This window comes from Alosa alosa, chromosome 4 (genome assembly GCF_017589495.1).
Source record: "Alosa alosa isolate M-15738 ecotype Scorff River chromosome 4, AALO_Geno_1.1, whole genome shotgun sequence".
NCBI classification, from domain to species: Eukaryota; Metazoa; Chordata; class Actinopteri; order Clupeiformes; family Clupeidae; genus Alosa; species Alosa alosa.
Genome location: NC_063192.1, coordinates 11329830 through 11343986, shown reverse-complemented (window position 1 = coordinate 11343986; position 14157 = coordinate 11329830). Strand labels below are relative to the sequence as shown.

General features: G+C 45.5%; 2 protein-coding genes across 4 annotated transcripts in view; one reads left to right on the top strand and one right to left on the bottom strand.

Moving 5' to 3' along the window:
- The window catches only part of ano11 (anoctamin 11), a 29642-nt gene extending 23260 nt beyond the window's left edge, over positions 1 to 6382 (bottom strand). For all 3 annotated transcript variants that reach the window (XR_007193345.1, XM_048241029.1, XM_048241030.1), the window contains exons 1-10: positions 5856 to 6382; positions 4767 to 4884; positions 4035 to 4228; positions 3215 to 3322; positions 2730 to 2866; positions 2564 to 2621; positions 2290 to 2400; positions 1955 to 2120; positions 1604 to 1694; positions 18 to 114 (exon numbers count right to left, since the gene is read on the bottom strand). Coding sequence is in view for 2 of the 3 variants with exons in the window: in XM_048241029.1 (XP_048096986.1) it covers positions 18 to 114; positions 1604 to 1694; positions 1955 to 2120; positions 2290 to 2400; positions 2564 to 2621; positions 2730 to 2866; positions 3215 to 3322; positions 4035 to 4228; positions 4767 to 4884; positions 5856 to 5993 (1218 nt within the window). In the remaining variant the exon portion in view is untranslated. The remainder of the gene's footprint in view (positions 1 to 17; positions 115 to 1603; positions 1695 to 1954; positions 2121 to 2289; positions 2401 to 2563; positions 2622 to 2729; positions 2867 to 3214; positions 3323 to 4034; positions 4229 to 4766; positions 4885 to 5855) is intronic.
- Positions 6383 to 8435: 2053 nt separating this feature from the next.
- Positions 8436 to 12174, top strand: LOC125293640 (tripartite motif-containing protein 65-like). Its single transcript, XM_048241662.1, has 11 exons — positions 8436 to 8717; positions 9052 to 9147; positions 9376 to 9612; positions 9732 to 9891; positions 10011 to 10064; positions 10218 to 10291; positions 10704 to 10725; positions 10819 to 10857; positions 11000 to 11044; positions 11176 to 11217; positions 11447 to 12174. The coding sequence occupies exons 1-11, from the start codon at positions 8436 to 8438 to the stop codon at positions 11986 to 11988; spliced, it is 1593 nt and encodes a 530-aa protein (XP_048097619.1). The 3' UTR covers positions 11989 to 12174.
- Positions 12175 to 14157: the final 1983 nt, after the last annotated feature.

The window sequence follows — 14157 nt, the reverse complement described above, 5'->3', positions numbered from 1 at the left end:
AGAAATCCAAACCGTGCCTTGGCCATGGGACAGATGTCTGACATGTTCCAGGGCTTGCAGGTCTCACAAAGTGGGCACATCAGATAACGGCCGCCACTCTCGCAGATTTCTTTACTGCAAAGGCCAAACACACACACACACACGCGTGCGCGCGCACACACACACGCGCGCGCGCGCACACACACGCACACACGCACGCACGCACACACACACACACACACACACACACACGCACACACACACACACACACACACGCACACGCACACGCACGCACACGCGCGCACATACACGCACACACACCTGAGTCATTATCCATCTCCAGTCCATGATTCACTGCCAGAGTCCAGCAGGCCTTTTACAAGATTTCATTCCATATGAACATGATACAGCACCTCTTGTCTCTGACAAGCCATCTGAATAAAACATTCTTTGGTGACAGTAGGAATAAGTGTGTGCCATGGCTCAAAACAATTCTGTGTAGAAAGGGTTTTTGTCCAGTTCCAAAAATTACTTTGAATAGATTCCTTACACACGTCTGTCTGTACTGAGCTCCTTGGGAACTGACTGGACAGGCTGTTATTATTATGGCCCGCTATGCAGTACATCTAGTTATGTATTTTATATATTGATGATAAGTGGTGATGTGAGTGAATGTGTGTGCATGGCTGTGGCCCATGTGAACTGGTGGGTAATGAATGAAGGGAGCTCTGGGGGTTCAGATGGAGGCCGGAGCTGCAGATCACTCAGCCTTCATTTGGAGCCCCTCAGGAAACGCTGCTGAAAGAGCTTTTCACGGTCTCACACAGTGAAACACACATACATACACACACACACACATACACACACACATATACATACACATATACAGTACATACACACACTCACATACACACACTTAAACACACACACACACAGACACATACACAGACACAACACACACGCACACACACACACACACATTAAACAATAAACTGAGCATTTGCAAAACTGCAATTGCAAAGTGCTTTGTGACTGGAGGGCTGATGTTCTTTTTTATAGCATGGGAATCAATAACACCAATATCCAGAGGAATGCTTGAGTAATTCCATTACAGTGCATTTCTGGATGGCAACAATTTCATCAGTTCGCTCTCTCTCACTCTGTCTCCCACAACACACACACACACACACACACACACACACACACAAATACAAGCAAGCACAAACACACACATTCATCTTTCTGTCCTTCTCTGTGTTTGTGTTGTGCCTCCTCGGTACAATTTCCCCGTGCCCCCCTCCAGGGCCTGATAAATTAGGAGTGGCCCAACCTCCCCGGCCCATCTACCACAGTCCCCTCACAAGATTTGGCCAGCAGTTGCTATGGCAACTGAAGAAAGGCACTGGGTACACTGAGAAGCCTTTATTTTATCCCTTGCTGCCTCTCTCTCTCTCCCTCTCTTACACTCTCTCTCTCTCTCTCTTTCTCTCTCTCTCTCCCACACAGTGCAGTAGAACAAGGCCCATTAAAAAACAATATGTTTTTCTGTAATGGGGCTCGACACAGAGGGCTGCAGTTTATCATCAGGGCCAACACAAAGCACACAGGTAACGGTCCACTCACGCGGGCGTGTTGGAGCCCATGGTCATGATCCCCGACACGAAGACGAACGTGCCGACCAGGGCGGCAGGAAGAAGCCACGCTGTGTAGAAACCTGCAGAGGCACAAAGGGGTGTGAGGATGAGTTACGCTGCAGTGGCCAAGCCCTTACCAGAGGAGACCCCACCTCAGGGAGAGAAACGCCACTGCAATAATGCACCACTGACAGGCGGAGGAGAAATAACCATGGCAACAAGAGAGAAGAGAAAAATGACCAATCACCAGTTCAAAGTTTTATCTGCTGCTCAAGTATGGCACTGCTGTGTGTTTATTAATAAAAACAACAGTAAAAGAAACAAAAGGATGCTTGCTTACCAAGCCATGCGAAATAAAGTGCGATCTTCTCCCCGAAATACTCGCGGATGTGGTCCAGAGGCTGGTACTTGTACCACTTTGACCAGCGGGCCCAGTAGTGGTAGAGGACCTGCCTCTGATTCAGCTGGTCGGGCTGCACCTCGTAGTCGGGCAGCTCAAACGGGCCCTGGAACGCAGTCAGAAAGTCAGACGTGAGCAGCTGGTCCGAAGGCGGAGTAGGCCATACATGAGAGCTTCCTACCAGGGAGGGAAGGAGAGAGAGGGAGACAGAGAGATAGAGAGGAAGAGAGAAATAGAGAGGGGCAATGCGTGCGTGGGCCGGGCCCGTGGCTGACCTCGTGCAGGGGGAAGGCCGCTGTGAAGGCCCCCTCGTTCAGCAGACGAGCTACCCCCACCTCCGCTCGCTTGCGCTTGCCGTACGGGGCCCGCGCCAGAATCTCGTACACCTGCACAGCATTCAGGAAACAGAGAGCTCAGGTCACGGTTGAGGTCTCACCAGCCCATATGTGCTTCCCATGCATTTGCACAACTAGCTTCACACTTGACCAAGAAAGTTTGAACATTTTGAAACGTCACCCAATATCTTTCCGTTAAAAACATTCTACTCACTATCCGATGTCTCTGTTTGTTGGTGAAATAAGTTTCTTGATTTTCAGAGCCAAGAAACCTGATAAAGAGAGAAAGAGTGTTAGGAAGGGAATACACTTCCAGCCTTTAACATTGTGTTCTTTTCAGGCCTATTGTTTGGTATGTTACAGGAGGATGAGGTGCTCACTTGTCCATTTTGGACTTGCGGAAGGCACACGTGTAGTAGTCCACTGGCCTGTTTGGCACAGAGTCTGCCATGATGTTCGGCACACACAGCTTCTTAAGCACCCGGGCTGATGTGTTGAATTCTGGATTTGGTTGTGCCTACCAAGTGACCATGAGAGATAGAAAAGAGGGGGGTGGGTGAGAGAGAGAAAGAGTAAGAAAGTGGAGGAGAGAGAGAGAGAGTGGATGGAAATAGATTGAACCAATTATGTGGGTCTATGCACACAAAAGCAGAACAACTATAAATCCATTCTTTGCGTAAATGCAAATCTCTATGCAAAGCCTCTTGAATAATGCAGAGGTCGTTTCCCTGCAGGCTTTCCCTGCAGTCTCATCCCCTGGGCTCGCCTCCTGGACCCATTGCCATTTAGGTGGAGTTTACGTGCGGGATACGGAGGCTGGGCTCCAGCACACGACCTGAGGAGGCCTCCCCACAATGCCCCTCACCTGCAGCGGGGCCCGGAGACACAACTCCTCAGCGTAGTACACCTGCACGTCCCAGGGAGCGCTGAGCTTCAGGTAGTGGACCGTCTTCTTCGCACTGGTGGATTCCTCCTGAGAGTGGTCAAACAACAATGGTCAAGAGATACACAGAGACCGTTAATATGATTGGTCACATGACGGATCCAACTTAAGAGGTCTGGTCACACCTTAAAGGTACACACTATGCACACCTTAAAGGTGCACTATGCAGGTTTAGATATTTTTGGCGACTGTAGAGCTCCCTCTAGAGTCACATATATTTATATTTTACTCTGCTGTTGTAAATAGCAAACTTCTTGTGACTTATACCCCCTGTACACAATGAAAATGCTTTTGTTGTGGAGGTGAATGATTAACAACAGGCTGGTTTTTCTCGGTAGCGATTTACTACATCTATGCTGAATAGTTATGCTAGGTGAATGATTCACCTATTACAAGTTAGTTTACCATCAAATTGGCTTCATAAAGGTGAAAATCTTGCATAGTGTACCTTTAAATCAGTATTTAAAGGTACAAATCTGTATTTATCTAGGTAATAAGGTGCTATGTGAAATGATTATTTAGACTTTAAGATTATGGGAATCCGTTTTTATGTCCTTGTGAAGATCAAAGACGTTTGAGTGTATTGAGTAAGACAATAAAATCTAATGGAGTTCTCCACGCCTCGCTAATGCATCAACTCTGGAATCCCACCGGGTTAGGTCTCTTAGAGTGAATGGAGTGGTGGCTGGAGGGAGGGGGTTGGGATGGGGTGAGTGAGATACAGTACAGTCTGGGTCTTTACCTTCTCCATGAGCAGCCCTGAGCTCTGGAGGTGGTGGATGAACCTCTCCCTGAGCTTCGCCTGCATGGCCCTCTTCTTCTCCGTGCGGCTCTCTTCGTGAGCGGCCTCCTCGCCGGGCACCGCCGCCTCGCCCTGAGACTTCGCCCGGGAGCGTCGCTTCCGCCGCGATTTCACCTCCCACACCAGCACAAAGTCTGCACCACAACGCAATCAGCACAGCCATCAAGCCAGGCTTTTAACATTATCTTTGGACTACATAATATCACAACATGGACAATACATGACTACATCAATACGTAAATCTGAAGTTAAAAGTCTGCATATTTTGGAAGACTTAGAATAACAGAAAAGGTGCAATACCAGCCAATGAGGAACGTGTCTTGTACGTGAACTAAAGCTATTGTGTGGTGTGTAAGAGCATGGAGCAGACCCACCCATGTTTGAGCTTGGGATTCTGCTCAATGGTATTAAATGAGCAAATAGATTTGACCAAGTTATTCAGTTAGTTTCAGTTAGAATTTAGACTTTGCCCATCATTTCAATGAGGGCCCTTTAGACTGATCACATTACTGACATCCAGTGTCTTGTCTCATTAACCCAACAAAGGCACCGCCCGTGTCCAAGCCTGTGTCACATCTCGTATTCGATAAATCTCTGAAATAGATCCGTTTTTAAGAAGGATTTCATGGCTCAGTGCACTAAACTCAGATTTAATGGCAATCATCTCATCACCTATTTTGGTCTTCCCATCTCTGAAGTAATTGCCTTTAGGCGCTGCGGCCGGCTCGCTCTGTGGGTTGTAGCTGTGGATGTAGATGGGGTCATCGTCGTCATCAGCGGCGGCCGTAAGCTGAAACGAGACGAGTAGGACAGACGATAGAAATACATGGCTGGTGCATAGCAGCACGGTCTGGGGGCAGAGATAAAGGCTCAGACTTCGGTCAACAGCATGCAGCTTCTTGGCAAGAACTCCATGACAGCCAGAGGGAAAACCCATTAAGACCCTCATTACCATAAAAAACTAGCAGCGACTGCAGTCTTAACTCACATCTGCATTATCTAACCTTTAGCTCAAAGATGAGACCATGTGTAGCACATGAACCTGTCCCTGCAGGGCAGAGAGAGCATCTGAGCGGACCCAAAGCTCATTTCAGCTCCTCACTTCTGGACAGCAGGGCAAACTAATCAACCTGTGTGTCACGGCCCATTAAAGCCAGATATGCAGCAGGCAAGGGACAATAACAATAACAATAACAATCACGATTAGAGTCAGAGCTATTAGGGAGGCATGCAAGAGATGGAGAGAGAGTGATCTAAAGAAAGAAAAAGAAAGAAGGAAAGAGATTGACAGAGGGAGAGAGACTGACAGATACAGAGTGAGAGAAAGGAAAAGAGAGTGACAGAAAGAAAGTGGGAGAGAGAGCGTGAGTGACAGAGAGAGAGAGACCGAGCAAGGCAGAGGAAGAAGACAAGAGGTAACAGATAGAGGAAGAGAGACTAACAGAAAGAGTAAACAGCTATATCATGAGCACACCTCTATTCATAACTTTAAAGGTGTACCATCACACCGGTGTGACAGGAATGTTTGGAAAATGAACGTTCTAAAGAATATCTGGGTCCATTGAATTCAACATAGAATTTTAGAACCTTCAGTTGTTGCGGAACAGAATCGTATGTTAGAATGTTCAAAAACCCACACCTTTAAGAGTTAACATCACAGAACATCAAAGAAAATAACATGAGTGAAGCTCTCAGAGCAGTGAAAAGACGCCCCAGAGGCGACGAGTAAGTGCGGAGACAAGGCTGCGTAAAGGCACTCACATATCGGGGTGGGATGAAGCCTCCATTCTGCAGGCTCCCGTAGCCGTCCCCAGCGCTCTGGGTCTCCCCGGTGTAGTCCAGGTCCAGCAGTACCTCGCGGTCCATCAGCTGCTCCTGCGAGCCCCTCTTCCTCAGCATGGTCACTTCACCACTCACAAGACCGCCACCGCTCCGAAACCTCTGACCCACCGGAATGCCACAGAAGACCCGACGACGCTCCTCACACACGCCTGCTCCAACTCATGCGCACTCACGGACAGTGCAGCCTGGACAACACACTCACACACACACCTTCAGTTGTGCTCTCTGGTACGGGCACTCGACTGACTAGAGGCTTGACACTCAATAAAACATGAGTGGGTATTTTTAATTTGTTCACAGGGTGTTTCACGTAATCCCTCTCAGAGGAAAGAGAGAAGGAGGAGAGAAAAGGGAAAGAGAGAGATGGAGATGGAGGGAGAGAGAGAGAGAGAGAGAGAGAGAATGCTCTCTGTGCCTCAGTGGAAGCGGGAGGGGAGGAGAGGGAGAGGGAGTGGGTCTGCAGCAAGCTCTGCCTCCTTTCTTCGCTCTTCCCGTCTCTCATCTTCTCATTCACTGCACTCCCCGGCCACACTCCTCACTCTCTCTCTCCTCTGCACTCCTCAGGGAAGTAGAGAGAGAGATAGAGAGAAAGAAAGAGAGAGAGAGAGAGAGAAGCTTAGCTGATAGGAATCAATGGGAAAACGGAGAGACAACGAGAGCAAAAGAAACAGATGGAGAGAGAGAATAGGAGTGAGAGCTCCTACTACACTAACCCTCTCAGTGGAGGGGCAGGGCAGGGCTGGGCAGGGCACTGGGCAGGCGGCTGGAACAGTGTCCCCTCACACACGTCCGTGTCACCCGCCTCACACTGCCATGAGAAGAGCAGAGCGCTGACTTCATCGGCATGCTCAGCCTCACAGCTCCATGTTAGCTTGAGCTTCTCCAGCTAAGCATGGCTACCCATGGCCATCTAACAACATAAAACAGATGAAAGATGCATGATCCTTTACTCACTAAACTTAGTGAGCCGAGAGACTCCTCTCAGTGTGCTGGCTCAACACTTACTCTGCTTCAAGACAACGCAGCCGTGTGTTAATGGCATGTGGTGGCTCTCATTACCCGGCATGATCATGAATATTTCACAAGCTGAAGGTGAACAGATTTGCTTTTTCTTTTTTTTTCTATCCCTGTCTGAAAGTCAGACCATACTGTGACCCAATACACACATGCAGACACTTATCTTATCGAATCTTATCTTATTCATCCTTCACAATTCTATTCATATTAAGCATCTATGAGGAGCATAGTAATAATGGTGGCAGCACCAGCATTAATCTATTTCATTTATGTATGATCAGATTAATGTATAATTGGCTGCTGGTCAGATTCTGGAGTGTACCAAGGCGTTCACTTCAGCTGCTGATGTATCTCACATGACCCATATTATCCCTTCATGTTCCCATGGTTATGCAACATATCACAGAGGTGTTCCAGAAAGGCAAGACAGAGGAGCTAGAAGCAGCGCAGCGCAGCAGCCCCTGCACACAGCATGCGGTTTGCAGCAGCGGAGCGTCTGTTCTGCTGCAAACTCTCCCCCTCTCTCAGCGCAGTGCAAACACCAGCGCATGTGTCAGCTTGGAACAGCAGCACTGAATGGTATGAACAGCAATAGTGCACTGTTGCCACTCTATATGCCTCCCTCGCTCCACTCCTCCGCTTCCTTCACTGTCTCCATACGCTCCCCACCTTTTTTTTGTTGCTTTTTTTTGGGGTTGCACATCCTCAGCCCCCAGGCACTTTGACGCCTCTCTTGAATCTCTCTCTCCCTCTACCTTGTGCACTCTCTGCATTGCTGCAGTAACATCAGAGGGAGAGAGAGAGAGAGAGAGAGAGAGAGAGAGAGAGAGAGAGAGAGAGAGAGAGAGAGAGAGAGAGAGAGAGAGGGTGTGAAATATTAACACTGCTCGCCTGGGTGGTAAGGGAGAGGGCAAAAGAGAAAGAGAAAGGGCTAAGAGTGGGAGGGAGAAAGAGAGAGAGAGAGAGACTGAGAGAGGGAAGGAGGGATGAAGAGAGATAGAGGGAAGAAAGGAAAGAACATCTTCTTTCCAGGGAGCAGCTTAAGTAGTGGTGGGTGGTGAGGGTTGAGAGTCTCTTTCTCTCTCTCTCTCTCTCTCTCTCTCTGATCTGCAGTGCAACTGGAGAACATTCCCCAATTGGGTTGATCTGAGCACAGTATCACTTCAATAAATAGCTTTGGCAAGTCTGTGGGATGACAACACAAGCAAAACAGGTACACAATGAGGAAACAATACAGCTAAGTATTTCAAGAAAGATAAGAATCACCGCCTACAATGACGTGCTTGAAATTCACAGTGTTACACACAGTGAACGCAAAAACTCACCCTCCATTAGAAGCACTTACAGTACAGCCGGATGGTCCTGTCCTGGGATTCCCGTCAGAGCAAAATGAGGATTATTTAGTCACACTTCCTGTACAAAATTAAAACACCAACGGAGTAGTCAGTCAACACTGCCTGTGCCTCCCTCCTTCAGAGGAAAATGATCAGTGATCCGGCGCTGGAAAGGAATATTAAATGTGTTGTGTGTCATGGCTTTTTGTCTGACCCGACCACTATACCATGTGGACACAACTTCTGCATCGAGTGCATCGAAAGGTGCTGGGATATGGAGGTGTACTCAGGCACCTACACTTGTCCACAGTGCAAGAGCACCCTCAGCAGGAGGCCAAGTCTGAGCAGGAACACTGCACTGGCCGGCATGGTCCAAGATTTCCTACGGCTGAGGACTCTGTTGCCTAGAGAGGACAGTATAAAGAATCAGGTGAGACAGTGTTAGAAGTTGAAATTCTGTAATTTTTCAATTTGGCATTTTCATGTCACACTGTACAGGAAGTGAAAAGCGTAAAGTCATTAAAAAGTGTAATTTCTGTGAAAGTGTAATTCCTGAATTAAATTGAGACCGAATTGAATCTATTCAACATAATGTATTGTTTTGGCAAAGAGTCAGACAAAAGGAGTGGGTAGAGTTAGAATTCACTCAGTGAACACATGTTGAGTGGCAAACAGAGCCGGTTCAACTATACTTATTTGACCTGTTCCACTGAAGCAACAATTTAGAAAGATAGTGATTGAAGTTGTTTTTTATATAATTAAAGCATGACATCGCAGACATGAAAGAGAGACTGAAGAAGCAGACACAGGAGAGAGAGGAACACCTGGAGAAGCTAAGAGCTGCAATGGTATCCCTCGAGGTGAGTGATGTCACGTGAAGCATGTCACCTTACTGGACAAGCAAGAGGCAGTGGTGACAGACAGCTCTGAAAAACATATCTTTGTAACTTGACAAAGTGCTTTTGCAAGCACAGCAGGCAAGACATATATTGGGGGGAACAAAGATCTTAAGAGCATCTATCTATGTCAATAAGCATCAATGTTATCAGTGTCCACATGAAAGCTCAATCTTAAGTCCACCACCACAGCAATCGGCCGAGGCAGCAGTGCAGGACAGCGAGGGCATTTTCAATGAACTGCTGCGCACCTTGGAGGGAAAGAGAGCGTGGCATCAAGAGCACATTAGAGAGAGAAAGAAAGCCCTGCTGAGCCGAGCAGAGAAGGAGGAGAGGCAACTGATCGCCCAGATCTCCACTCTGAAAAGAAAGGACACAGAGCTGGACAGTCTGGTTCCTCCGGTGCAGAACAATGGCCAGATCCTTCAGGTATTGAGCAGCACTGACCAGCAATGACCTTCAGCTCCAATATGATTTATTTCCCCCTGTCAAAAAGTCAGTGAGTGCACAAGACTGATTTATTGGTCGTTCTTTCTGGTTCTGGGCAGAAATGGCAAGAGATCAACAGCACTCTGCAACAAGCAAAACAACCCACAATGGTCATCAATAACAGACATTACTTCCCGTTTGTTAAGACTGTTTTGAATGATTTGAGAGACACTGTTGTGAACAAATGGGATGGGGCCTTAAAGAGCATTCACCAACAAGGTGCATAATATATTTTTTCTACATGATATTAATTCCAAAACATTACATTTTGTTTTAAGAACATCTCAGGGTGAGTCATGATTTTTTTTGTCAAAGCTCTTCTCATCCTGTCTCCACAGTTAACGATGTACAGCTTTTCCAAGCACCACAGGTCAAACCGCGCAGTAAACCAGGTAAGGTTTTAGGTGTGCAAACATTTATATACAGTTTGTCTATATTTCCTAATAACCAACCAGAAGTTGAGGTGTATTATAGATTAGTGTTTGCTGCATAACTCCTATGTTATTATGACTGACTCTAGCTTTATGTTGTTATCTCGGCATCAGATCTAGGTGTCAAGAAACACGTCATTGTCAACAAATCCTTAGAGGTCCCTGAAAACGACCACATGAAAGATCAGGTCGGTTCCCTGTTAAGTCTAAAGCACAATGCTTTGGTCATTCATCAAATGTATAACATCCAAGAGGATTGCTGGAGGAAATTTAGAAAATATGGGTCGGCTGTGAATGAAAGCACCGACTGAGAAATGAACAGGTTTAACCTGCTTTGGTAGATCCACTGGTATGTGTGTGACATCAGTCTGGACGATTCATGGTCAGTTTTCCTTAGTCTTAGTCTTAGTCTTCCTTGGGGGGAAAAACAAACACAGAAGTTATAATTAAAAACATCTTCTTTTCACCTAAGCAAAAGTATGCTATGAATCTGCAAGAATATAGTGATAAAAACTATATTTGTGTATAATGGTGATACTGTGGTATATCAAAACAAGAACCACAAACCTCATGCACTTATTGCATTTATTCCGTCAACAGGGACCAACCATACCCATCAGAGGTAAGACAGAAAGAAGCTTACACATGTAAAAATAGAAAATCTATCTAGATTGACTAAATTTGACAAATTAACTGCTGTATATTTTTTTTACAGAGGCACCTGTAAACTTCTCAAAGGCTCTGCCTGCTATACGTGAGTCTCAATTATCTTTGGTCTTAATGGCAGACAGACCTCAATAGTTGTGGTATAAAACAAATGGCATCATTTCATGATATTCATAACTGCATGTTATGTTATGCTTATTATGCTAATTAATGTCAACAAATTGTCACAGGAAGAACTCAGTCATTCATGAACAAACCAACAACATACATGTCCTGTGAGTATGCAATTTCAGCTAAGATGAGGGAGTCATGTCTTATAAAATGGAGGATGAGAGTGTTCTTCTCACCACTGGAGGATGAGAGTGTTCTTCTCTTGTTCATCACTGCAATATTGGTGTCCCCACAGTGCCTGCTGACAGCTCTGTGACCAGAAGGGACTTGTTACAGCGTAAGTCTTTCATCTACTGACAAAGGACTACACGCTTGTACCCCCTCTTCCCAAAACACATACACACAAGTCATTTAAATTCCTTCAAAACAGGTTGACTGTTCAAACCATTCAGATTTGCCCACACACAGAATAGAACCCAAGTTTTAGAATAACAACAGGGCACTCCTTGTAACGCCATGTGTTTGACTCTCTCTCTATATATGCCCCCACCCCACCACCATCTCAGATGCCTGCTTACTGTCCCTGGATCCTGAGACATCCAATTCCTTCTTACGGCTCACTGATGACAACAGAAAGGTAATGAGGGTGGACCGTCGTCAGAGCAGGGGAAGCCTCCTTAAGACGTTTGACCACTGGGAGCAGTTGCTGTGTGTGGAGGGCCTATATGGAGGGCAATGCTACTGGGAGGTGGAGTGGCGGGGGAAAGGAGTCTTCATCGGCGTGGCCCTGGAGGGACTCTGCAGGAAAGGCAAAGGCTTGGAGTGCGGGCTGGGTCGCAACGCCAGCTCCTGGAGCCTACACTGCACAGATAACCAATACACGGCCTGGCACAATGATGTTGAACATGAAATCACCACCAAAAGCTTCTCCCCCAGGATTGGTGTGTTCCTGGACCAGCTGGACGGGACACTAACGTTCTACAGCATCTCCAACACAGTCACTGCCCTCCATATGTTCCAAGCCCAGAACTTGTGTGGGCTCCTCTTTCCTGGCTTTGGAGTTGGGAAAGAGTCATCTGTGAAGCTTTGCATGCTGGAGAAACAGTAACTTACCAACACAGTACTGACCGAGAAAGCACACACACAACACAAGAATGATGCAGAATGATGCATCAGAAGAGTGTTAACTTATTCTGCGAGTTGTAACTTTGAAACATGCTTGATCAGGCTTGGAATTTCACCATTCTGGGGGCAAGGCCACTTGGCCTTCAGTTGGGCATATTTGGTGGGGGGCACAAAGGCCACATGTCAGGGCACCAAGGACAAAGTTAACTATACAGTAGTAGGCTATAAAAATGATCAAAGTTTAGCCTATTCACTGCAGTAGACCTGCATCACTGTATGAAACATTACAAAAACATGAAATGAAAACATGACATATTAAATAGAACTGTAAATCATCTGACTACCTAGGCTATATATAACATTTATTTTATATTTGGCCTGTTATGAAATCATGTATTGAACAATTTAATCACAGCTCAGCTTTAAGAAACTCAAATAGCCTAGATGCATGCTTAGCATTTTGTGTTCATTAAGGCTACTTTCACAAATTCTTAGTCAGCTGTATTCTGATTTACCAATATCTAGGCGATATTTGTAACATTTATTTTGTATTTGGCCCGTTATGAAATCATGTGGAACAATTTAAAAACACATTGTAAAACTTAAAGCCCAAATTTGGAGACATCCATGTATGTCGAACTTTACTGCAAATTCAAAACTGGGTTACTCTGGAACGGCTAACTGTACAGGGGACTGCTTTACACCTTTGTGTTCGGTAAGGTCTCCTGTTTATTCTGATATATGGTTTGTCATGTGTTAAAAGAAGGGTTCGTAAAGTATTCCACCGAGATGAATGGGTAGGGAGATCATGGGACGCAAAACCTTCAGTAGAATGTATGATTAAATTTAATTATATTATTTACTTTTCTCGCGAACCGTTCAACACAGCAATTATCGGCTAACATCGTTTAAAAGCTGAGAAAAAGCTCTTTCATGTGATACTTGTGATGTCTGTGTGATGAATAGGCTACTTCGCGAGTAGTTCAACTGAGAATGGGTGAATTTGGACGCAATTTCTTTCTTGCGCTGTCACTTTCTCCACTGCGTAAAAGACTAAATAAATTTGCGCTGTGAATGCTAAGATTATTTTGACAGGCCACAGGCTAAATAAAATTGCTATTAGTACGACGCAAAGCAGAATATTGAAAGAAGGGGGCACCAAGGCCACCGTGGCCTGTAAACCTCTGATTTTCAAAGGGGCCTCACGGCCAACGCAAGGGCCGTCGTAGCCGCCGTGAAATTCCTACCCTGTGCTTGATCAATCTGAGACCTATGTGTTGACTAGCTGCAGAAGATGCATTATGCAAAAAAACGTTTTTTTTTTTTTGTTTGATTTTTCTACAGGAAGTTCACATGATGCACTGCACTTTAATCTGCATGTTTTGCTTTTTGTTTATGTGACAGTGTTGGCCCGGTTTAGTTTGCACAGAAATATTTGCATCCCCTAATTACCTGTGGCCCACCATCTGTGGTCTACTTTTGGGAAGAGAGGGAGTAATGATCCATGCTGGAGATGCAGCCATAATTAGGCCAGCTGGAGAAGAAGATATCGTCTTCTGACAAATTCCATCTTAGGTTAATTCCAAACACAAGCACAAATGATTGGCAGAGCAATCTTTTGAGCAATACACCAAACATGATGATTACAGAGTGAAACAACATATAAAGTAAACAATTCTTACCATCTCTCATGGTCTCCGGAGTGTGATAAATGTGAGAGATTCACTAACCATATAAAAGCTCTAATTGCAGAGTGGTACTAGTGCACACGGTGAGACAGAGACAGTCTGCAAAATCCTGTCTGTGTAGAATTCATCAAAACATATCAGACCTCACGGTTTTCAACACTTACTCTTCATTCCAGAATCTTTCATCACAGTGTTTGCGTTCCTGCATGCCTCAATCTCAAAACATAAGCAGTCCATGTCCATGGGAGCATGTTTTGGTGTCTTTATTCATATGATGTCCTATTTACAAAAACAAAAGTGATTTCTATATACATTCATTAAGGTATGAACATAATGTTAAAAAAAAAAACTTTTTAAATTTATTTTATTTTAGCACATGCAGCTTTTAGTGTATCTGAGCTCAAGTGTTAGAATACAGTCACCACTCATTATACATTATTACAAGTCCTGCAAAAGGCAACTAA